Source organism: Chroicocephalus ridibundus, chromosome 2, assembly GCF_963924245.1.
Source record: "Chroicocephalus ridibundus chromosome 2, bChrRid1.1, whole genome shotgun sequence".
In the NCBI taxonomy this organism is placed as follows: Eukaryota; Metazoa; Chordata; class Aves; order Charadriiformes; family Laridae; genus Chroicocephalus; species Chroicocephalus ridibundus.
The window spans coordinates 70,488,203-70,512,342 of NC_086285.1; the positions used below are offsets into that span (position 1 = coordinate 70,488,203).

The following is a 24,140-nucleotide window of genomic DNA, read 5'->3' on the forward strand; positions in this document are numbered from 1 at the left end:
TGCTCAACCATGCAGGTCTCCTGCGTCCCTTGGCCGATTTCTTTCTCTAAGGGATGCACCGATCCTGAGCTTGGAGGAAGTGGTCTTTGAATATCAAGACCACTTGATATTCTTCAAGACTTCTTGAATATCAAGAAGACAAAATGAAGCTGCGTCCTCTATCCTGCCACCTGCTATTTGCTATTTGCTCCTGAAACCACAAGGCAACGCTGGATCTTTGGCAGTGGGTGAAGCTGGTGGCAGCTGCGCCACCAGGACATTTCCAGCAGGGAGCAGGGGAAAGAGAAGAGAAACGCAGCAAGTCGATCTGTTTTCCTCTCTTCACATGGAAATATTGCAACAAGCAATGGATTCCAGCTGGAAACCTCATTAGGTAAGTAATATAATTTAGGATGTTAGGAGAAATCAGTTACAGCAAACAGTTACAGAAATCTACTCAAGAACATACTCGCTGACAATTTTCTTAGAATATGACAATGTCATCTTAGCATGTGGTTTCTGAGCAATAGGCAGAAGAAATTCAAGCAAGGCACACTGCATCTCAACCACAGCATCAGTAAATAATGACAACAACAGAGTGAGCAATACCTTGCTTCTTCTAATTAAATGTCCTTCCTCCGATAATCATAAAACGCTGAGTAGCATTTCACAACAGCTTAACTTAAAAATTTTGCAACAAACATACTTAACTGGTATCTTTTGTGAAACAGAAGTGGAAACCACAAACTAAAGAGCATGCACTGCTTGCTGTAAAAACTATGAGCTGTTGACTTAAAAAACATGTTGCTCAAGAGATATTTTAACACCTTATTTGACTCATATTATGCCATTAGCACTGAAAACCAATATATTTCAAACGTGAAGCAAATAATCTTCTTCCTCTTGAGCCCACTAGTTAGAACATAGGAATAAAGCCAATAAGAATTGAGCTGCCATTTCAGTTTCTACATTATAAAAAAAATGAGACATGTCAACATCATTAGACAAAAGCCTGACAAATTTGGGGGTTTCTTTCTTAATGTCTACAATAGGTCAAGATCGCTATCAGTGTCATTTTCTAATCCTCTGGATCCTTAAGAGATTTTTATCTAAAGTTATGTTGGGGAGATGTTACCATCACGACTGCATGCTATTTCCATAGTAAATACAAGGAACCTTTTCCCATTGCAATAACATTTAGAAACGATGTTGATTTTTCCCCTCGGCCCCTCAATCCAATCTCCGTTTCAAGGGATGTTCATGAATTACCAAACACCGTAACTACACCAAGCGTTCCACACCACCACGGGCTTGTCTTGAACATGTGTTGGCAACAAGCACCTCAGCTCACATCATTATACACAGTCCAAACTGAGACTGCATTTATCCACATTTCAAAAGATAAATTTCAGCACGTCAATGAACAGTGAATCCTACAAAGTTATCACACTCTGAAGCTCCAGGTTTACCAATACATTAGATTTATATTAGTTCAGGACTAAATCAGAAGCAACTCTGCTAAACCATAGAAGGAAGGTCAAAACAAAGCCTTTGCAAAAGCACCTATTAACCTGTTTTCTAGAATGCTTCGGTATAGGCATGGTACATGTACGCAATACGTATGCAGTCAAATTCACAGGCCACAAATGCAATTACATGCAACAGGACCAAAAGAGGCTATATAACTCTACATGTATAGAAACAAAATAACCATAGCTTCCACTTCCCATCTGAAAGTTCAGCAATTATAATTTGTGTTTCACAAATCCTTAAATTTTATGGTCTCTATCTTGAAAGAACTTCCTGTATCAAATGTCTTTGCTGGCTAAGTCCAACATGGTTCATGTAACTAAGCTAGCAAATGTGTTGACCGCCTAAACACGAGACATGCTACTAACAGTGAGAAATAAAATACAAAACTAGGAAATCTCAGGAAGTGTAAGTTCAGATATTAAAGCTAAAAGTGGCAGCATCTGAAACTGAGGATGACCTGAAGTCAAAATCCCATTTTCTGCTACTGTCCTGGCATAAGAAATTACATATCCTGGATTCAGGTTTCAAGTTAAACATGGTATTTGTTTTCTGGAATGATGTGAAAGAGAAATTTTCATTGTACTTAGGAAACATCCATGGTTGAATCTTTTCTGACTCTAAATGACATTTGTGATTCTCCTTCATTTTTTTTGAGTTACAGGTATCATAATCAACAGCTCCACAGACAAAAATATGTTGTTTGATGCCTGGTATAAGGTAACTGCCTGCAAGCCAGAAGTCTATCACAGAAACAGGCTATGTTAAGAAAATTAAGAAAAGAACAGAAACAGGCTACTTCAAGAAAAGTTCAAGAAAAACCCCACAAGCAAAGACAAAATAAAAGCTGTAGGCATATTTAATTTTTATGAGAAAAATCCATGGTACCCACTATGATATGAGGTAGAAGCAACTTGTGAATACAATGAGTTTTGCTATATTTTGGACAATTTCTTTTGACATTGTCCTTCTGTAAAAAATGAGCTTCTGCATCTCCACGACTAAATTTCCCTTGAAATCATAGAATCGTAGGGTTGGAAGGGACCTCTGGAGATCATCTAGTCCAACCCCCCTGCCAGAGCAGGGTCACCTACAGCAGGTTGCACAGGAACGCATCCAGGCGGGTTTTGAATGTCTCCAGAGACGGAGACCCCACCACCTCTCTGGGCAGCCTGTGCCAGTGCTCTGTCACCCTCAAAGTAAAGAAGTTCCTCCTCACGTTTAGGTGGAACTTCCTATGCTCAAGTTTGTGCCCGTTACCTCTTGTCCTGTCACTGGGCACCACTCAAAAGAGCCTGGCCCCATCCTCCTGACACCCACCCTTTAAGTATTTATAAGTGTTGATAAGATCCCCCCTCAGTCGTCTTTTTTCCAGACTGAAGAGACCCAAATCATTCAGCCTTTCTTCCTAAGAGAAGTGTTCCAGTTCCCTCATCATCTTTGTAGCCCTTTGCTGCACCAGCAGCTCCCTGTGTCCTTCTTGAACTAGGGAGCCCAGAACTGGACACACCACTCCAGATGCGGCCTCACCAGGGCAGAGCAGAGGGGGAGCATGACCTCCCTCGACCTGCTGACCACACTCTTCTTGATACACCCCAGCATGCCATTTTTCCTTCTTGGCCACAAGGGCACGTTGCTGCCTCATGGTCATCCTGTTGTCCACCAGGACTCCCACGTCTCTTTCCACACAGTTGCTCTCCAGCAGGTCAGCCCCCATCCTGTACTGGTGCATGGGGTTATTCCTCCCCAGGGGCAGCACCCTACACTTGCCCTTCTTGAATTTCATAAGGTTCCTCTTTGCCCAGATCTCCAACCTGTCCAGGACTCGCTGGATGGCAGCACAGCCTTCCGGTGTGTCAGCCACCCCACCCAGCTTTGTGTCATCAGCAAACTTGCTGAGGGTGCACTCTACCCCCTCATCCAGGTCATTGATGAATATATTGAAGAGGACCGGACCCAGTACTGACCCCTGGGGAACACCACTCGTCACTGACCTCCAACTAGACTCCGTGCCCCTAATCACTACCCTCTGAGCTCTGTCTTGCAACCAGTTTTCTATCCACCTTACTGTCCTTTCATCAAGCCCACTCTTCCTAAGCTTCCCTATGAGGATGCTGTGGGAGACCGTATTGAATGCCTTGCTTAAGTCAAGGTAGACCACATCTACCGCCCTCCCCTCATCTATCCATCCAGTCATGCCATCATAGAAGGCTATCAGATTAGTCAGACATGATTTCCCCTTGGTGAATCCATGTTGAGTACTTCTGATAGCTTTCTTTCCCTCCACATGCCTTGAGATGACGCCCAGAACAAGCTCTTCCATCATCTTTCCAGGGATGGAGGTGAGGCTGACCGGCCTGTAGTTCCCCGGCTCCTCCTTCTTGCCTTTTTTGAAGACTGGAGTGACACTGGCTTTCCTCCAGTCCTCAGGCACCTCACCTGTTCTCCAGGACCTTTCAAAGATGATGGAGAGCGGCCAAGCAATGACTTCCACCAGCTCCCTCAGCACTCTTGGGTGCATCCCATCGGGGCCCATGGACTTGTGAATATCTAATTGATCCCTCACTCGATCCTCCTCAACCCAAGGGGAGTCGTCTTCTTTCCCCGTTACTTCCCCCAATGCCTGGGACTCCCGAGGGCTGGGCCGAGCAGTAAAGACCGAAGCAAAGCAGGCATTCAGTAACTCCGCCTTCTCCACATCCTCCATCACCATGGCTCCTGCCTCATTCAGCAGTGGGCCTACAACTTCTCTGGTCTTCCTTTTGCTTCCAATATACTTGTAGAAGCCCTTCTTGTTGAGCTTGACATCCCTAGCCAGGCTTAATTCCAAGGCGGCCTTGGCTTTCCTTGTTTCATCCCTGCACGCTCTGGCAGCATTCTTGTAATCCTCCCAAGGGGTCAGTCCCTTCTTCCACTTATTGTAAACTTCCTTCTTCCACTTGAGCTTTTTCAGAAGCTCCCTGCTCAACCATGCAGGTCTCCTGCGTCCCTTGGTTGATTTCTTTCTCTTAGGGATGCACTAATCCTGAGCTTGGAGGAAGTAGTCGTTGAATACCAACCAGCTTTCTTGAGCCCCTTTGCCTTCCAGAGCCCTAGCCCACAGGATCTCTCCAAGCAGTTTCTTGAAGAGGTCGAAGTTAGCCCTCCTGAAATCCAAGGTTGTAATTTTACTTCTTGATGTTTTGTGTGTAGTACCCATGATCCTGAACTCTATCATTTCATGACCACTACAACCTAGGGTGCCTCCAACCTTAATGTCCTCAAATCATGCTAATAAACTGCAATACATCCAAAGAAAAACAATAGGCTTTTTCCTATTTGGAGCAAATGTGTATGCAGTTTGTTGGTCAGTATTTGTGTTACGTTGGTAGCTGGAGGCACTAAGGAAGGTCAGTTTCCATTGTGCTGTGGGCTGTAAAACCAATACATGAACAAGTTGATTATTTATCCTGTTAAAAGCAGTTATCAGACATTATCTCTTAGGAAAGTTTCAAATTCAAACACATACTTGGAGTAAAACAATTCTATGGTCAACTGTTTCTTGCTGCTGGCCTCTGCTTCTACTGTTTCTTCACAAAAGTTAAAAGAAGTTTACAGGTCAGAGGAAATGTTGGCTAAAAAGTCAAAATCAAAAGAAATAGTTGTCCATGTTCTTGTCCCTCACACAAGAGGTGTGCACCAAGGGTCAAGAGAGCAGCTGAGGTATTCAACGCTAAATGTGAACTGCTGTATTGCACTGGCAATATCCCAACTTGCCCTGATTAAATATGCCAAAATAAAATCACAGTACACCATCACAGTCTTTACGGATATGCATTAGACAGAGAGTCACAGACTTCAACAAAACTCAGTGTAAAAAGCAAGAGTTTTATTGAACACAGACGAAATAGAAAAAAAGCAGCATTATTTTCGCCCTTCTTAAGTTAGCTTATAACATAACCGTGCGATGACACCCTTGCAAAAGTATGAAAGAGGATGCTTTTTCCACTCAAGCTCACCCAGACAAGCAAGCATTTTCTGTTTTAGGACAAACACACACTAAGTATTAGTAGACGGTCTTTTGAACCAAAAACAAACAAACCCAACACCTGTCAGTAAGGACAAGTTTAGACCACATTGACCTCTGCATTTATCCTGCTACAGCAAGTTTCTGCAGGCTTTCCTGTGCTCCCTCCCTAGGAAAAGTCAGGCCTGCTAGAACAACAGCCAACGTGCCCTAATTAGATAAATATTCAAAGTGATCAGCCACTTGCTTCCAGCACTCAAGACATTAACCTTTTCTGCTCGCTTCATCCACCTTGAAATGGTAAAACGAAACACCTGTTAACATAGGGGGTCATATAATACGCAAAACACTGACTCTGTAAGGCTCACATAACCCATCTTAAAAACAGCTAACAAGAGCTCCGCTTCATATTATTGAACCATACCTTTTTTTTTTTTTAATAGACATATGGGCAAAAGATTTCTCTTTTTCCCCCATCTTAAAAAGAACTCCCAATCTCTACTTCTTACTAGGACTTTCATAACGAAACTTTCAAAACAGCAGTGATCACTTAGTGTGGAAAGTTTTATTTTCACCTTAGCCCACCACCTGCCCCATTGAAAAGTTAAAAGTTAGCCTTGCTGGCACCAATAAACCTTCTTAAAAGTGAAGCAGAATCAATTTGCTGTTCTCTTCTTCAGCAGCTTGTTGAAAATAATCTGATGTGCCAGACACACACTCCAAAAAGCAAGAAAAGAAAAAAAAAAAAAAAAAAAACACAAAACCAAAACCACCAAAAGCCACCAAAACATGCCAAAGCCTTTTTCACCTCTTACGACTGTACTTTCTGTATGCAGGCAGAGCAAACCAAACCAATCAAGCTCTGTCTTGATCCTGTCCCACATTGTTTCCACGGACCTCAATTACTGTTATGTCTTCTCTCAGTCATGCTATTACATATTTGAGGCAAATCTAAAACGCCTTTGTCTCTCACACACTTTTTAGTGCTGAAGCAATGAATTCTGTTACCTCCCATGAGAAAGAAAAAACAAATCTCCCAAGAGAAGGGAGATGAATGTCAGGTGGCAGAGGCAGCAAGGACCCCAACCCCACACCCTCAAATTAATTGCAATCAGAAAGTTCAGCAAAAGTAGTCCACTACTGGTCACAGTGTGCTTGGATAACTCAGATATTTTTCCAAGGAAAAGAAGGTACACCTAGCCTACTGTCTGAAGTCATACAAAAGCAAACTACAATGTCTCAGACTGCTTCTATTTCCAGTAGTCCTCCGCTATCTCACCACTGCGTGAACCACAACATTTTAATGAACCATCACCAGCTTTCTTTGCTTTAGCAAATTACCAGAAGTATTTTCCACCCGCAGCCATGCTTAATTACAAACTGGTAGTTTTCTAATCCCATTCCACCATTCACACTCCTTAAATTCACATACACAGAGGCTGATTTTATTCTATTCCACACCATAACACAAACTGGATTTTTTACATTTTTATTTAGTAGCCTGCTTTTTGAAGTGCAAACAAACAGAAAACACTCTCACTAGGAAGGACAAACCAGAGGTTAACCTGCTAACCTGAAGTGTGAGTTTAATCGAGGGAGGAACTTTAACCAATGTGTTCAAAATTTAGCACTAGTGTTTCAGGACGAGGCCCCCTCTGGTGAAGAGAAATGATTGCCTTCATCCTGCTAAAACAGGCAAGGCATTTTCAAATAGGTTTTAACATGCTTTTCATGCAAATGCCCATAATGCGAGATCAAGCATAGTTTTGTCCAAATTTCTCCCATCCCTCAAAAAGCCTCTTCTTTAAAGCTTTCGATTAAGTAACAAAACAAAGCTGAAACTTCTAGCCTAAAATGGTGCCTCCATATTCCTGACCATTTCTCTTGCATCTGACCCTGGTCTGGGCAAAGAGGGGGCAGCCAGCACTAAGAGCCCAACAGGAACATCACATCGACGAAGCAAGCACACAGCAGAACAGCATGAGAAACACTGAGAAAGGCTGATACTTGCTTTTGCTAATTTTATTAAATCTGTTTGGTTGAAGAGGGTTCCTAAAATTATGCAATTTGACCAAGTCAGAGGGGAGGGGGAAGAAGAACTGTTTGGCCTTTCAACTAAAGGTAACATCAGCAAAGCAGTCTAAAGAGAATTAGATCCCCTTTTAAGCGTTGCTCATTTTCTTGAAACAGGTTTCAAACGGTTATACACACATGCAAGTTCTTGTTCTAAAATGCTGAAAAAAGATGGAGTATAACTGTGTGCCCATTTTGGTTGATGAGGGGGAAAGGTGGAAGTGTTACTCCATCAACTACCCAGGCAGCTGTACTTGCCAAATCAGAAGCCTTCCTTGTTTACCCATATCACCGAAATGGAATAGATTTGCATTTGTTTGCAAAGAAAAGTGTATCTTGTATGTTTAGTGATGAACTACACTGATTTTCAAATGTCTGTAAACACTGCTTGTGACGCACCAGTGCTCCAGGAGCCCACACTGCTGGGGACCTGTAGCTACAGCCCAATCAAAAAGTTCAAATAGAGACACATGAACTCATGAAACAGAGTTGGCCTCTCATGCCCGGGTAATATTTTCTTCTTTAAAATGGCAATCAAATGTACATCAGTCCCTAATGATCTGGCTCAAGGCTTAAAGAGTATCTAAAAGCTAATTAGCCCCCTAAAGCATCAGAGGCTTAATAACCAGTGTAGAACTAAGGCCGATGCACTACCTCACCTCTCAGAGCACCGGTATCATGGAGTACCTAAATAGCCCCAAATGTGTTCATGTTAAAGATAGAAAGATTTCTAGAACAGCGTTTAAAAGTTGATTTTAACAGGCCCTGTACTGTTTGGTTTTTTTTTTCTGACCGTGTGAAATGTTAAGCTCAAGCACACACAAGTTTATAACCTAGGCTTTTGTAAATCTCCTTTGCAAAATGCGGCCATGTAACACATGTAATCACAAGCAGTCCATAATCCTTTTATCTTCTAAACACTGTACAATGGAAAACACTCAGTTCTATACGGTCTGCTTTTTCTCTGCGTTTTATAACATCATGTCAAACAGCTTTTAACGTTCTCTTTTACAGCAGAGATGTGTGCAAGAAAAGGAATGCACTCAAATGCAGCAAAATACCTTCCGCTAAAAAACATAATTTAAATCACAGAATCCTTCAACAACAGCTATGTTTTCCATCAACCTAAGATAATAAAAGCATGGATGACACTGTTCAGTAAGCCTTTAAAAAACCCCACAAACTTACTCAAACACTAAGTTTTTAAATGAAGACTTCGAGTTCAATAAAATTTATGTTCTAAGCATACAAAATCTTTCTTGCAGCACTTGTAAGCCAGAGAGCACAACACTATGCTCCATAGTAAAGCTTAACCAACTATACAGCAGTGAAACTGGTATTGCTCAAGCTGAGAAACTTTAACTAACAAAATAAACATAAAAATAAAATTCATTGAAATGATTTGCAATATGGATGAGCACAGCTATAGGAAACCAGAAATCTCAAATTATGAAGTAGAAAACTCTTCCTTCTAGAAATCTTTGTCCAAAAAATGCTGAGCCTCAAAAAAAAAAAAAAATCATCTCTTGAATACAAGAAGAGTATTTAGTGTTTTCAACTAGTTAATTTGTACACTTTCTCATCAAAGATTAGAGTGCTATTTTAAAAAAACAAACCATATATTATTGAACAGAATGAGCTATGTTATGCTACAAAACTAATTTTAAAACTGATTTTGGTTAATGGTGTGTGACTGGTGAGATCTTTACAGATCTCCCATGACCATAAATATGTAAGCACTGTGCATAAATCTATCCCAATCAAGGCTTTGATAAAGCTGGAGTGCAGCAGTCTCATAAGCTTCTCCGGTCATTCTTAGAAAAGAACTGTGATTTAACATTCTAGTTAACAGATTTGTAGCCTCCGGTCAAAACTTAGTAACTCCTGCTATCTGGGGAAGATGTTTCTCTTGCACAGCAAATATCTCATATCTTGAACACAAGCATTTCCTCAGTCTGTGAGCACGTTTTCAACATGGAAAAATGACAGATTTTAAACCATGTTATCTGGACTATTTTAGGGGATCTAAGCAAGAAAGAGTATTATTGGCAACTTCTCTTAAAAAAAAAAAAAAATAAAAATTCAAGTGCCAAGTTTCCTCCCACCCAAACAAGCTTGTTCCACAGCTATTTTTACTTCAAACAATCCAGCTCTTCCCCAGATTTCTTCAATACAAGAGCTGCGGAAAATAGCAGTACTCCTAGATGCAGTTTTTAGAGCTGTCCTGTTACCGTAAGTACTGTGACACAAACATTGAAAGTCACAGCAACATATGATTTCTATAAAATGCAGTAAATGCAAGGTTATGACAATAAAATGCAAGGTTATAACACTCATCTCAAATGCAGTGGAAGTGATCTTCTTATGCTAACAGGATCTGCAAAATAAATAGCTTTGAAATACTTATGTTTCCTCTTCCAGAGGTACTTCACAACTTAAACTCTCCCGTATAAACAAGTGTAAATCACAGTCTACTTTTACACTGGAAATGTATTAGTAAAAGCAAAAGGCTTAAAGCTGCTTTAAAGAAAGTGGTAACACTTTTTTTCCACTTTAAAACAGGGATTTTGGTTTTTCGCTTAGTTTGCAAAATGCATCATATAAATTACATTTGCCAATGTTAACAAAGAAACAAAAAACCTTCTTCCAGGGTTGTTTTCATTTGCAAAGATGACAAGCAGTAGAAAGTTCTTCTTATCTCTGAACAAGCTTTTGTATTTCTTAAAGAATAACCTGCACTTAACATCAAAACAATTACGTTTGGCAAACAGAAATTCTGTAGCATCCAGAGGTACTTGTGCCTTTTACTCTTCAAATTAGTCCACTTGGTCCTCAGAGTCACAAGCAATTTGCATGGTCTAAGATCAAAGTCCTCTTAAACTAGCATTTCAATAGGTTCTTCAGTTTTTGATGCTCCTTCTAGCATAAAAGTGAGATCCCACACATAGTGTTTATTCATGAATTGGTGAAAGCCGAAGCAAGGAGAGAACTGGAAGCCGCACACTGCTACTTCAGTGCTAAAAGCCTTCTCATTTCTGTCACAAGTCATAGCTATCAAAAGAAAGGGCTGAATACACACCAGAGGAGCGTGCCTTCAAGTGAATGCAGTAATGCATACATAAGACAATATATGTTAATGTGGTATATTAATTATATATATTGCATTCAATACCGAAGATGATTATAGTGGTCAAACTTACTCCACGCCATGAGACAAGCCATGAACACCTCAACAGCACATATCATACTTCCCAAATGGCACCATTCTGACTGTTTCAATAAGATAGCCCCCCTGCCATTCCTACCCATAATACTTCAATCAGCAAGAGAACTCCTTAGGAAAAGCCAAAGTCCCTGAATGCATGAATGGCTTCTAACAGCACCCAGGAAAGGATCAAGCAAAGGGGAAGACAGCTGGCTAGGAACACACAACGGTCTCTGAATTTCCAGAGGTCATTAGGAAAAGCGGTTTTCATATTCAAGATGTAACAGTCAAAAAAAAGAGCATCAGATCCCACGCAGATCAGGGAAGCATGAGCCCAAAGAACAAAGTAACTTTATTTATTTTGAAGGAACCAAGCTCCTCTAGAACATGCTCTCATGCTTAATTCTCTTCAAAAAAACCTCACTAGATTTACTGTGGTTTAAAAATTTAAGGTTAGCAGCTTATGAAATGCTTATTCTTGCTGGTGCTAACAGCCAAGATTTAGCTAAGATACCCTTAAATAGAATAAATGATAGCAGAAAACGTTAGTCAATGACATTCTGCCATTGGAAAAAAACACACTAAGGAGAGACCCTGAAGTAAACCATCACAGAACCACCCAACATCCTGAAAAATAAATAAAACCAGTAACATCTTCTGGAAGGATATTAATGATATTTTACTTATTCTTTATTACTTATACCGCTTATTTATAAGACACCTATATACATATACACTTAACTTGTATGAGTTGGTTACACTGGCAGAAGAACAGGTCCAGAGCAAAAATATCAAATATTATCAGCAAAAAAAAAAAGATACGATGGACTTAAATGCACGTTGTAGGCTACCTTTAAAAAAAATATTTTGAAATTCTAAAACAACATAAAGTCCACTTCACAAAATGTTATAAGCAAATATTTAAGACGGTTTTAAAGTCACTTTAACGTTATTACAGGATTTCAAAACAGAACCATATCCTAGCTCTGTCCATCTCAAGCGTAAAGGCAGCTCGGATCGCAGGGCAGGGTGAGGAGTTTGAGGCAGGGATGTCCTACAAGGACAAACTCCATCAAGGAAATATCCCAAGCGCTTTGCTGCCTTTAGTGCAGGAATGCATTCTCCGAAGGAATCTGGCTATATTGTATCTGACTGGTAACTGGAGAAAGAAAATACCTGCCACTATAAAAAGAAATAACATGAAAGGGAAAACATATCCCATTCCATAAAATATCTTTAACTTCTGATTAACTGAGCTACACAATGAAAAAACGCAGCACTGAGAGAACCAGTTGTAGTAGCACACAAAAAACCCCCCCACAACTACCTCCAGGTAGAATAAAGGTCCTTGAATCCAACCCACCTCAACACACTTGGTTCCAAAAAGGTACTATGTCATTATAGGCTTTAAAAGCATCACAGTCATTCTGTTCAACAAGACACCTTGAACAACGTGGTTTTGGGAGCACTTTCTGTATAAATAGTATAGCAAAAATACTAATGTTGGTGCTTCAGGTTTGTTAGGCTTTTCTGAACTGTAACTTAAAATTCAAAAATCCTTCTGCTTGAGTCAGTGTACACTGGCCAATTAAAAAGCAGAAGGACCAATAAACTAATACCTTATCTGGGATTGCAGCCATTTACAGATACTTAAGACTGTAAGAACAGACCAGGGTAGAGAGGTATTTTCCATGGCATGCTTTCCCTGCCAGGGGAACCCACCACTTTAACAAGAGTTCAATACCACTGATCAGGGGGATTCAACGCTCCTGGATCTTTCCAAACGCTGCTAATGCCCAGCAACTACTTTATTAAAGCACAATAGGTATATCCATCACCAACCAAAACACAAGCCTTTGACAGACCAAAAGCGCTTCTTTTTCTTGCAGAGAAGAAATCCATTGCAGGAATGTATTTCTAAAAGCCTACGCAACGCACCCAAGAACAGTCACATCTTTAGGTGGACAACCAGATCACTCCCAATAAACACTGAGTTAAATGTATTATTTTCTTTATAGAGCTTATCTTAATATCAATTTTAATGAAAATGAGATTTTCTTAAACTAATGTATGTGTAAGCCTTGTGAAGTTGAACAAATGGATAGTGCAAAGTCCTGCCCTGTGGAGGAACAGCCCCATGCACCAGGACAGGAAAGCAGCTTGGCAGGAAAGGCCCTGAGGGTCCTGGTGGACACCAAGTTGACCAGGAGCCAGTGATGAGTCCTTGCGGCAAAGACCATCAACAACCCCTGGGCTGCATTAGGCATTGCATCACCAGCAGATGGAGGGAGGTAATCCTTCCCCTCTGCTCAGCCCTGGAGAGAGCCACGACCGGAGCACTGGGTCCAGTGCTGGGCTCCTCAATATAGGTGAGACAGGGACAAGCTGGAAGGGGTCCAGGGAAGGGCCACAAAGGTAATCAAAGGTTCGGAGCATCTGACTTACAAGCAGAGGCTGAGAGAGCTGGGACTGTTCAGCCTGGAGAAGCAAGGATCTAGGGAATCCCATCAATGTGTATAAACACCTGATGGGGAGGGGGATGGGAGAGAGAGGGGATAACAGAGCCAATATTTCACAGTGATGTCCAGTGACAGGACAAAAGGCAACAAACAAACTGAAATACGAGATACAAAGTTTAAACCTAAGAGGGTGGTCAAACGCTGGAACAGGTTGCCCAGAGCACTTGCAGAGTTTCTTGAAGACACTCAACACCCGCCTGCACGCAGCCCTCAGCCACCTGCTCTAGTCATCCCGGCGGGATTGAACAAGACATCTCCAGAGGTCCCCAACAACCTCAGCCATTCTCTGGTTCTGCGTATGTAGTTCTATCTATACTACGCTGTTAGTAGGGATACAGAAAGGGACATAATTCATCCATCTCTACATATGCCATGTGATAAGTGGTTTCTTATCAACTGCACAGGTAATACCATACACCCACACTAGCTCCCGTGCCCTTGTCTCCCTCTCCCCCCATACTCCATGCTCTCTCTCCCCCCTTCCCAGAAGCGCATGTTCTCATTTCGTATTGGCTGCAAATTGGAGCTGTTTAAACAACAGACTACCTCCTACTCCTCCTATCCTAAGGTAGCATCCTGCCAAAACCAGCTACTGGCACACAAGTGTTCAGACACGGGGTCTGAACCCGATGTCTGGGGGTTTCATCACAAGTGTTTTCAGACATGGGGTTATACGCACTTGTGAATTCTGGGGAGCTAGGGCTGGAGATAAGGCATATTCTGTGATGTTTAGCAATGGGTTAAAACAGAAGAACAGAGTAACTGCAACATAACTAAGCTCTCCTTTACCAAATGGGGACTGTTTCTCCATGGTGTTCTTTGCCTTACTTCTCAATGTTAGTTTTTTCCTTCTTTTGCTTCTTTTCACTTGTTCAAGGGGTTCTTTTTCTTTGCCTAGCTATTTGCTTTACAGAGTCACCTTAGTCTTCATAAACATAAATGGCTTGATGGAAGTTATCTGCTTTAGTTTACTCTATTTCCTACTTTTCACTGAATTACTTCTCCTTAACCTTTATTTTTTGTTGAAGGATACTAGCTATTATTTTTTTAAACCCCACCTACTTAACTATACTGGGAATTCTTTATTATTATTACCTACTTCTGCCTTTAATTTTAAACTATTTTAAAATTAACCAACTGAAAACAAAATCTGAACACAAAAAGCTCTCAGTTCCCACCCATGAGCTAACTCTTTGCCCTCCATATTATCACCCCAGCTCAACAGCTTCAACTTTATTAATACTAAAAAGCAGCAGACTACTTCTAAAAGTTATGCAAAAAGGCACGAGATTATACTGTCAGTTGGCTTGTATCAGCTGTATACGCATCTGCACTTCCAACGCAAAGGTTCAGAGAGTTTGTGAGCGGTTTTGTTTTTAAAAGAACATCAGGCGAAAAAAGGTTGAACCTCCAGGACCTGTTGGGTCCTGACACATCCTTTGGTACATGGCATTATTAGTGAGGGATCAGCTACTCAGACAGTCATTCTTCAATCACCAGTGTGAACACACAACTGCTGGTCTGAATCAGGGCATTTTAAAGTCATATATGCAAGGAAAGTTCTGTAGCAGAAACTGTTGCAAAGGGCAGAGAACAAACAAAACTGAAATACTTGTCCCACATGACATTTATAATGCTATGTAACACTTTCAGCCTGATCTTTAATTTGAAAGAAGAATCTTACTGTGCTGAGTATTAATTTTTCCACCCAAAGTATGTTTTCTTTGACAATCCAAATACTAAATGTTTAATTTGTTACTCAACTGAGAAAAACAAAGATCTCCATAACAAGCTGTTATGATAGGACAGAATGGCAGTTAGTTTTGTATCACCCAAACTTCATGCGTTGGGTTTGTCGCACTATTGTAAAACCCAAATACAGTAACAGTTGCTCTTTTCTGAGCAGGAGGACATCTAATCTTTCAGCTCCAAGTCCCATGAAAAAGCACCCACATACGGTTCTCTCCCCTATATTTAATGAACATTATAAAAAAATGGTCAGAAACAGCAACAAAAGTTGTCTTTCTCCATAATTAGGCACTGCTAGGATCTGAAAGCAGAGAACAAATGATGCACGCTACAGGAAAGGCGTGACTCTCACCTAAGAGAAGAAATGGAGAACAATCAGAGTATCCATGTGTCAGAACAGAAAGAGTATAGGAAGATGTAAGGAAAAAGAGGAATAAACCAAGACTTCAAATAACACCAGGCTCATTGTTAGAGCAGCAACAGAAACACGAAGTTCAAAGAAATATTTTTGGTCATTTGCTTTTAGTTAGACCCTCTTTCTCAACCAACTCCATTCTACTGGTTAAAGGACACACACCATACCACATCAATTCTGGCATAGGATTAGTAAAACAGAGAGATGGCCACAACTGAACTGGAAAAGATCTTGTCATCAGTTCTGTTGGCCAACACACACTAACTGGAAGTATGCTGGGAACAGCTTCTTAATTTTTTAAAATTTTTTTTGGCAACATAACCAAATGCAACACCAGCAGCCAGCAAGTGAAGCCCTCGGAGGGGTGGAGGAAGCTTCTGCTGTGCTACCTACTACAGGCAAACTGTTTCTGTTCCAGGTTTTGGCCCCAGGACGCCATTAGTAACTCCAGCACTGCAAGCGCATAATTTATATCCATCTTCTCCCTCCTCTCTACCTTCCTGAACATGCCAACTGCTTACTAAGAACTGTGTTTTTCTAATCAAAACGGATTTCAACAAACAGTTCATCCCCAGTGCACCACATAAACAAATGACTGCGTAAACAGCCACACTTGTTTACTAAATGTAAAATCTACAAGAAACATACCAGAATATTTATTTATACTGGGCAATGACAGCTGTAAGTGTACAGGTTTTCCAGTTATTCTCATCAAAACTATACTTCTGGAGAAGTCAGAGGCAGAAGTCCCTACCATGTCATATTTTTCAACATCGTCAAAATGTTACCAAGAAATAAAACACATTCTTCACAAGACTTCTATTACAGGCTAATGAGTTCACCTTTTAAGAAAGTGTGCAGTGAAATAATTACTTTTAAGTATGTACCTGATACCCTTTTAATTAGAAGGGCCTGATTATGTAAAATTTAAGTAGAGGAAGAAAGAAACAGCCTAACAATTCACACTTTTGAAAAAACAAATATTCAACTCTTCAGAAGAATATTATAATATTGTCTTAAAAAATTATATGGAAGCCACATCTAAATAAGTCAACAGTTCTCCTAAATAAGTATACCGATAATCACTTGCAAGTGAAAGCTAATAAAAAAAAAAAAAATACACTGCACCTTACAAACCTATTCTAGAGAATTCATCATTGTAATGCTAAAACTCAGCACACTTGCTTTAAAACCCAAAATTACTTCTAGATTGAAAATGCAAAGCTTTTAAAATGAAAATATGCAATATTCATTGATAATTAAGTATCTTTTTAGGGAAACAACTTACTTGATTGAGTTTCTGAAGTGGTCCTCAGCAGGATTTTTTACTGTACAACTGTTCAGCAACCATAAATCTGCTTCAGCAGAGTTGTCTAGAAGACAAAGATACAAATCTGTGTTAAGAATTATCCAACCCGTCAAATCCTGCTTTATAGGATAGAAAAGAAAAAAAAGACCAAGCTTAGCCATTATCAATAAATTGACTATTTGCAAAATGACTTTATACTCAACATTTAAAACAATTACATTATCGGAAGCATTTTTTTGTTTGTTCATTGTTTTGTGTTTTAGGGGGAAAAAAACCTAAAAAAACCCCAAAACAAACACACACACCAGCATTTCCATTGTAATCCTTCTCCCCCCCCCCCGCCACCCCCGCAAAGGAAGAATGAACAGGTTGGACATCGTGGAAAACAAAGTTAAGAAAAACGGTTGCTACTCCCAAAAAAGCATACTCCCTAGAAAAATCTGGCCTACACAAAGGCAAAAAGATCACCAAAATGCATAAAGGTGCTTTTTAAATTAATTAGGTGGCCAATAAAAGCAGGTTTTACTACCAAAACAAAATGCTTGCTTCAGCTCTGCTGTGAATCAGTACAACAGAACAGAAAAATCAGAATTATAAAACACGTATAAGAGAAAAGTCAGTGTAGCTAGTTTGGCAAGAAACATGCATATTTCTAGTTCACATTATATATTAGTTATGGTATAATTATAGTTCAGCAATTTTCAACAAAAGATATTCATATAAGGATTATCTGCCTCCATTCAGATAAGCATACGATTTTCTTCAAGACCCAAACCTTTCTGTATGTTCACAACCTATTGATGTCTAAATGCATTAACAGAACTGAATCCCAGAATTATCTGTGGAAGCACATATATAAACTCTAATCCTGTAAAACATAACCTATAGTACAGAATTACTAACATAGTTATTTTTCTTGTGAAGTTAGAGCTTCTCTTTTCAAACAAAAGAACGAAGATAATCCATCTCAAATATCCAAGTGCTCTAGCATTCATCAGAATAGTTTGTGTCAGTTTGGATAAGAAAATTTGTGTCAGTTGTGCTACTATTCAGTACATCCTGAGTATTGAAGTATTGAATGAGGTATCTTTAAATAACATAAACCAATGAACAAAGAATAGAGCTAAAACATGATTTTTAGGCTGCTTTATTTGAATTGACATCCTACTAAAGCAGAAGAAAGCTTGCAAAGATTTCAGCGTGTTTACGTATGCACTCATCATGAATATATCCACACAGGCGTGAATATCTTTTTCCCCCATACACATACTTATGACTAAATCCTAAAAGTGAAAAATCTTTCCTTCTGTCTCACTGCCATTTTCTCCAAAGAAATGATCCTTTCCAATTAATTATTAGTCACTTAAGCTAGGAAGCAGCTAAAATGAAAATAACAGAAAATAGCAACCAAATGACATACTTATGTTAAATAAGAGAAAACATTCAGAAGGTTTCTAATCTTTGTTGATAAAGATTACACCGATAACGTGGATCAAACACCAGCCTCTTCCGTGACAGGGAAAGGCTACCAAGGAGCCATCAAAAATAACATTCAGACCTCTAGCAATTTTAAACATAAAATGAACGTACTGAGATCTGACCCTGTCTTGACAGGAAAAGATGATGAAGTTCCATTTTAATCTATACAGAAGTCAAAACAAAAACGGAACAAGCCAAGGAATCCCTCCTCCAACTCAGGCTGCATGAAAACAACGGTTTCAGACTAATGAACGTACTATTACAGTTAGAAAGATAATTGTAGGTAAAAAATTGATTGGGAATGATGTACAGAAAAGCAAAGAAATTTCAAAATCAGAAAAGGGGTGAGCTCTTGGCCTAGTCAAATTCACCAAGTATGAAAACAAACACATTTTTAAAGCAGTTTTCCAATACCACTGCCAAAACGTTTTATTTCTTATTCTTTTCAGCAGTCTAAAATGTTTATAAATCATAGAATCATAGAATTGTTGAGGTTGGAAGGGACCTTTAAGATCATCGAGTCCAACCTTTAGCCTACCCTGACAAGAGCCACTTCTAAACCATGTCCCTGAGTGCCCCATCTACCCTTTTTTTAGACACCTCCAGAGATGGTGAATCCACCACCTCCCTGGGCAGCCTATTCCAATGTTTAATAACCCTTTCAGTGAAAAAATGTCTCCTAATATCTAATCTAAACCTCCCCTGACGTAACTTGAACCCGTTTCCCCTCGTCCTATCACTTGTCACCAGGGAGAAGAGGTCAGCCCCCATCTCTCTACGACCTCCTTTCAGGTAGTTGTAGAGGGTGATAAGGTCTCCCCTCAGCCTCCTCTTTCCCAGGCTAGAGAATTGAGGGGGGACTAAATAACAAGAGGCTGACTCTGTAAGTCAGACAGAAAGCTGGGAATACATTTAACAGACAGGAGTTTCAGCAGCAGCCATACATCACTGTAGAGAGTAACAACTTTCACCAGATGTCTTCATTCAGAGGAGAGATGCCCTAACGCAGAGAACACCAGTTCTGGGCTTGGTTTCAGTTCCACCTTGTACCATGGTTTTCCACACGTGAAGGAGGAGGGAGCCTCACTGTGACAATACTTCTCCCCTAAAGCTAAAATAAAATCCCTTTCTTCCAAACAGCACTGGAAAAAACTAACGCACACAAGTTCAGAAAGACCTTACACACCAACCCAACAGGAATCATTTCACACAGCAATTTGGATTCCGGGCTATTAATATATTAGCTCCTTGACTGGGAGTCCGACAGACGACTGCAACACTTGCACATATTTTACACAGAGAAAAAAAAAGTCTCCCAAATACGCTCAAATTCGTTCCCTCACAAGTTTCACCCTCTGCAGAACAGAAGGTGCAGAATAAAAGCTTCTGCAGAACAGAACCTTCTGAGCAGTTTCGGGAAAAGGAGTCTCATTAAGGTATACATCTAAAAAGCAGCTAAGAAAAATAGAAGTGTAGCAGAGGCTTGTCCTCTCCTTACATCAACGTATTATTTTATCATATTTAGTTGTTCTATTTCTGTATTTATTTTTAATCCTTTTTCATATTAACTCTTATTCTATGTTTACATACAAGTTTTGATTATGCATATATATAAATATACACACACATTTATGAGTTATGTGTATTTCTTAATAAGAGTTCACACTACAACTCTTCAAAATGATAGCTGAATTTTCCTAGTTCTTTACTGCACTGTTCATACGTAAAAGAATTACATGTACTAGTGTAGATTCACTGTGATTTACTGTATTTTCTCAAGCAAACTGCAGTTTAAAAAAAACACCTTATTCACTAACAGGGCATTTTTGTATCAGGTTGCAGGAAAACATGTGCTTTTACAACATTGCGGGGGCAACTTGTCAGTGGTCATATTTTGCCTTCAGAACTTTTGATGCGCTTAGGCTAAATGCAAGGCCTCGACGGACATGCGGAAACAAACACAGACCAAAACACCAGATCAGAGTTGGCACATAAAAACAAGACCTTGAGGCTTCACAATTACTAAATATTAAGCAACACTGGGGGTAAAGGTTCTTTATTCTGGGCACGGGGATTAGAGGGACTGGCTATACGTATACACAGCTATATATATATATATGTATATTAATCAGCATTCTACATGACTAGTTGCTAGCGTTCAGTGTGTGACCAAAGAAGACTAGAACAGCCCTGACAAATAAGCTCACAGGCTTCGAAGTACATGCCTACATGGGCAGGGAAAGACAGTCCTGAGGTTTCTCTGTTTATACTCCAGGAAGCTTGAAGTATTCAGATCTGGATGGTAAACAGCATTATGAATGAAGCACCATGCCTACGCGGCAGCCCGTGTACCCTTCCTTGGAAGGTCTCCACCTGCCACCTTTTCCAACTCCAGCCTCCACCCTGTATGGTCACAGTGAAGCTGGGATTCGTTCATTCAGCAGGTTGATGCCGATCATCCTCAGAAACCTCCATTTGGCCGTAAGGTGATGGAGAAACCTCCAAAATTTCAGTGCAGAACAGAGGCTTGTGTTTGGGAACTCTCACAGATCTGACTGAAGAGGACAATCTAACCTTTTCAGAAGGGTTTCCAGCAAGTCATACATACTGCGGCAGGCAGAACTGAAGCAAGAACCATAAGCAAAATAAACATCAATTACGGTAGTGAATATGAGATACAGGTGCCCTTTTCTATATCCTGCAACAAACTTCACTACGGGGATCCTCTTTCTTCAACTTGTTTTTTCCATATATTCAGCCTAATGATACTTTTTAAATTATATTTTTGCTGCTGACCATGTTTGGATGAACTACTTATACAGTTTCCTGTATGTTAAGACATTTTTAGAAAAAAGTTATGCCAAATCAGCACTGTATTAAATGCTCAGAAACACAACTCAAAAACATGGCCTTTTTTCATTGTGACATCTTTTCCATAAAAGAACGGCTACACTGGAAGTAAACCACAAAGTCTATCACACTCTCTGCAAAACAACATAGAGTACAAAGAAACCTAAAGGTCATGGAAACTTCTGAACACTTAACTTAATTGGGAAGCTCTGGAAAACATGAATTGGCTGCATTAAGCAATACTAAGAGGATAAAATGGCAAGAGTCTGAAACATCAGTATACCTACAGAGGAAAACAATATTTACAATTCTTTTCTAACTCGCATTTTTGGGTTTGTTATCATTTTAGAAATCATAAATCAGCAGAACATCTTAAGAAGACTGTAGTAATACTATCAGTTGAAAATTAAACAATTGACTTGGTTTTGTCCTGGTGTTTTAACTTAAGTCTTTTTTCCTTCAATTCTTTTTCCAAAACTTTGTTTTCTTCCAGTCCTCCCCAAACCACATCTCCTTGAAAAATCAAAACACACACAAAGCACTGAAGGAGAAGAAACACAGACAGTGAAGCCCTACAAGAACAGCTCTTCTTTACTTTCTTCAGCACATCACTCCTCTCTGCACTGAAACTCCTACCAAATTTGCTCAGCGCTGATTGCTCAAAAAGCATGACTCAATTTGCATGACATCCTTTTAAATCCTGTACATCAATCTGTATAACTTCAATCTGAAAGATCTTTGCCTACAATCACAGAAGATTCTTCCACGGCCTTTTCCTCTAGCTCTCCTTGTCCTCTGTGAGTTTTCCTTCTTGCCCTTTATGATTTTCCTTTACTTCTAACTCTCTTTCAGAGCAGATACACCTCCAGGTTCTCTTGGTTTCATGTGCTGTATTCTAGCCTCAGTTCCCATTTATGGACCTCCTCTGTAATGCTCTGTCCTGTGCATTCTCACTGCCAAAACAGCTCTGCCCCCTTCCCTCGATCCCCTGCTTGGCATTTTATGCTCTGAAGCCAGATGCAGTAACACCCAAGTTATGTATCTGGAGCATGTGCTCACAACTGGACTCCATGTGAATCATCTCCCCCTAAAAGACACAAAAATCTACGCGTGAGGACATCTCACGGCTAATTACAAGAGTCATCCAGCATCTTGACTGGAAAAAAGTTACCAAACTTCTTATTTTCTTTCAACATCCCTGTGTCACAGAAACCCAATTCTTACGCCCTGGGTTACTGAAATTAGGTGCTGGTTAATTTAATGATTTCTTGGGCCACTGGGCATTGAGGGACCTCAGCAAGTGTTGAGAAAGAATCTCTTTCATAAATATTAGTTCAGAAATGCTGCAAGTCATCAGCGCAGAAGGAAGGTACATCTTCCTCTGGGGACATGAAGTTCAGTTATTTGTTTCTAGACAATAGGGTTTGCTCAAGAGAGGAAAAATACAAAAGGTTGAGAAGAACAGGAGAATGCAATTTTATTTTTTTTTTTGCTTTTTGCTTTCCAGACCTTTTCTTGGCACACAAAATACTTAGTTACCATTTGTTAACTCTCAATATTTCGTATCAGATATTGTTATCAACTTTCATATAACCCTTCCAATCCAAACCATTCTATGATTCTGTCTTACAGAAAAGATTCCAAACAAACAAGCACTTTCCCTTCGTCTGCTCCCTCAATGGCAACTACAAATCAAAACCACAAGTTATCATGAACTTCCAGATGGCATTTGTTTGAAATCTCAGAGCCACATTTATCAGTTCCCAACCATGAAGACCTACTATGCATTTACCAATGATACAAAACACTTAAAATCCACACTCAAAGTACTCAACTTTGCAGATTGCAAATGTCTTTCAAAACAGCCCCCCTCGTCTCTTATCAGCAGTATTAGGATGAAAATACAAAAGGGTCAACTTGATTGCAACACGACTTCTGTTTTCTCATTTTATTTCTGAGATACTCTGGTCATAACAAATTACTTCCCCATTAATGAAAATATAACAACTTGGTTCACCCTGTGAATATGTTATTTAAAGCTCCACAAGGAAAGACAGGCTGCTTATCAAATCAGGTAATGCGGACAGGTCTTCATTAGAAAAATAGTTCTCCCATCACGCCTCTTGCCCTAATTTAAACTGCAAATATGCAAAGTTGCTATTTTTATTCTCCATTAACATTTCCATTACTGAGCTAATTGCGCAAGTAAGCTTCTCCATTTTCTCATGGTTTTAAGAAGTTGAACATTTTTAAAAAATTCATTCTGGAGTGGGTAGACATCTCAACAGCAGCTACTGCTGGACTACAGACAGGATTTATAAAGCATTGCAAATCAGGATGCTGTGTCTGCTACCAAAGGACATTTCTCTCTGCCCAGGACCAAAAGAGAGGTGCACAGGGACTGTTCACTGAAGACATCAAATGAGTAGGAACTGCGCAGGTTTGAATACATAATGTCTAGATAGATCAACTAAGGGGAGGGGAAAAAAAAATGAAAACCAATAACACTATTTACTGGATTTAAAATACTACCTGTTAAATCCTTGCCTCTCTTCATTTCAGTATGATAGACCAAAAACTCAATTTTCTTTACTCATGCATACTTTCAGGTCTGTCTGTGATGTTTCTAAAAAAAATACCGTTACGCTTCCAGTCACCTCTGAAAGCCCATTCCCAAATAAGAAGTGTACTGTAACACACCTCGCTCTTTTCAGCTGTTTAGGTGGTAGCGTGCAGCTACTGGGAAAAACTACTGAACTACCAGATGGTGTCCCATTCAACCTGTTCATGACCAGGAACTTTGCTTTATCGCTCCCTCCAAACAAACTCCTTCAAAATATAGTAAGTTTGTGGCTGGAGTTGGCCAGGGCCAGCAGAACAGCTTATGGATTCTGCTGTTATCACTAAAACTAAGGGCAACTTTGAGGTTAGTCAGAAGATATCTTTTAACAAGAACTTGAAAAAATACTATAGCAGAACACTTGAACTAACAATAATATATTTATAAATAGCATAGACAAAATAAT

The 24,140-nt window shown here is 39.8% G+C and overlaps 1 protein-coding gene across 4 annotated transcripts in view; it reads right to left on the reverse strand.

Annotated features, from left to right (window-relative positions):
* The window catches only part of CDKAL1 (CDK5 regulatory subunit associated protein 1 like 1), a 427,625-nt gene that overhangs the window by 338,827 nt on the left and 64,658 nt on the right, over window positions 1–24,140 (reverse strand). For all 4 annotated transcript variants that reach the window (XM_063325809.1, XM_063325812.1, XM_063325811.1 and 1 more), the window contains one exon: window positions 16,765–16,849. In XM_063325809.1, coding sequence (XP_063181879.1) covers window positions 16,765–16,849 — 85 coding nt within the window. The remainder of the gene's footprint in view (window positions 1–16,764; window positions 16,850–24,140) is intronic.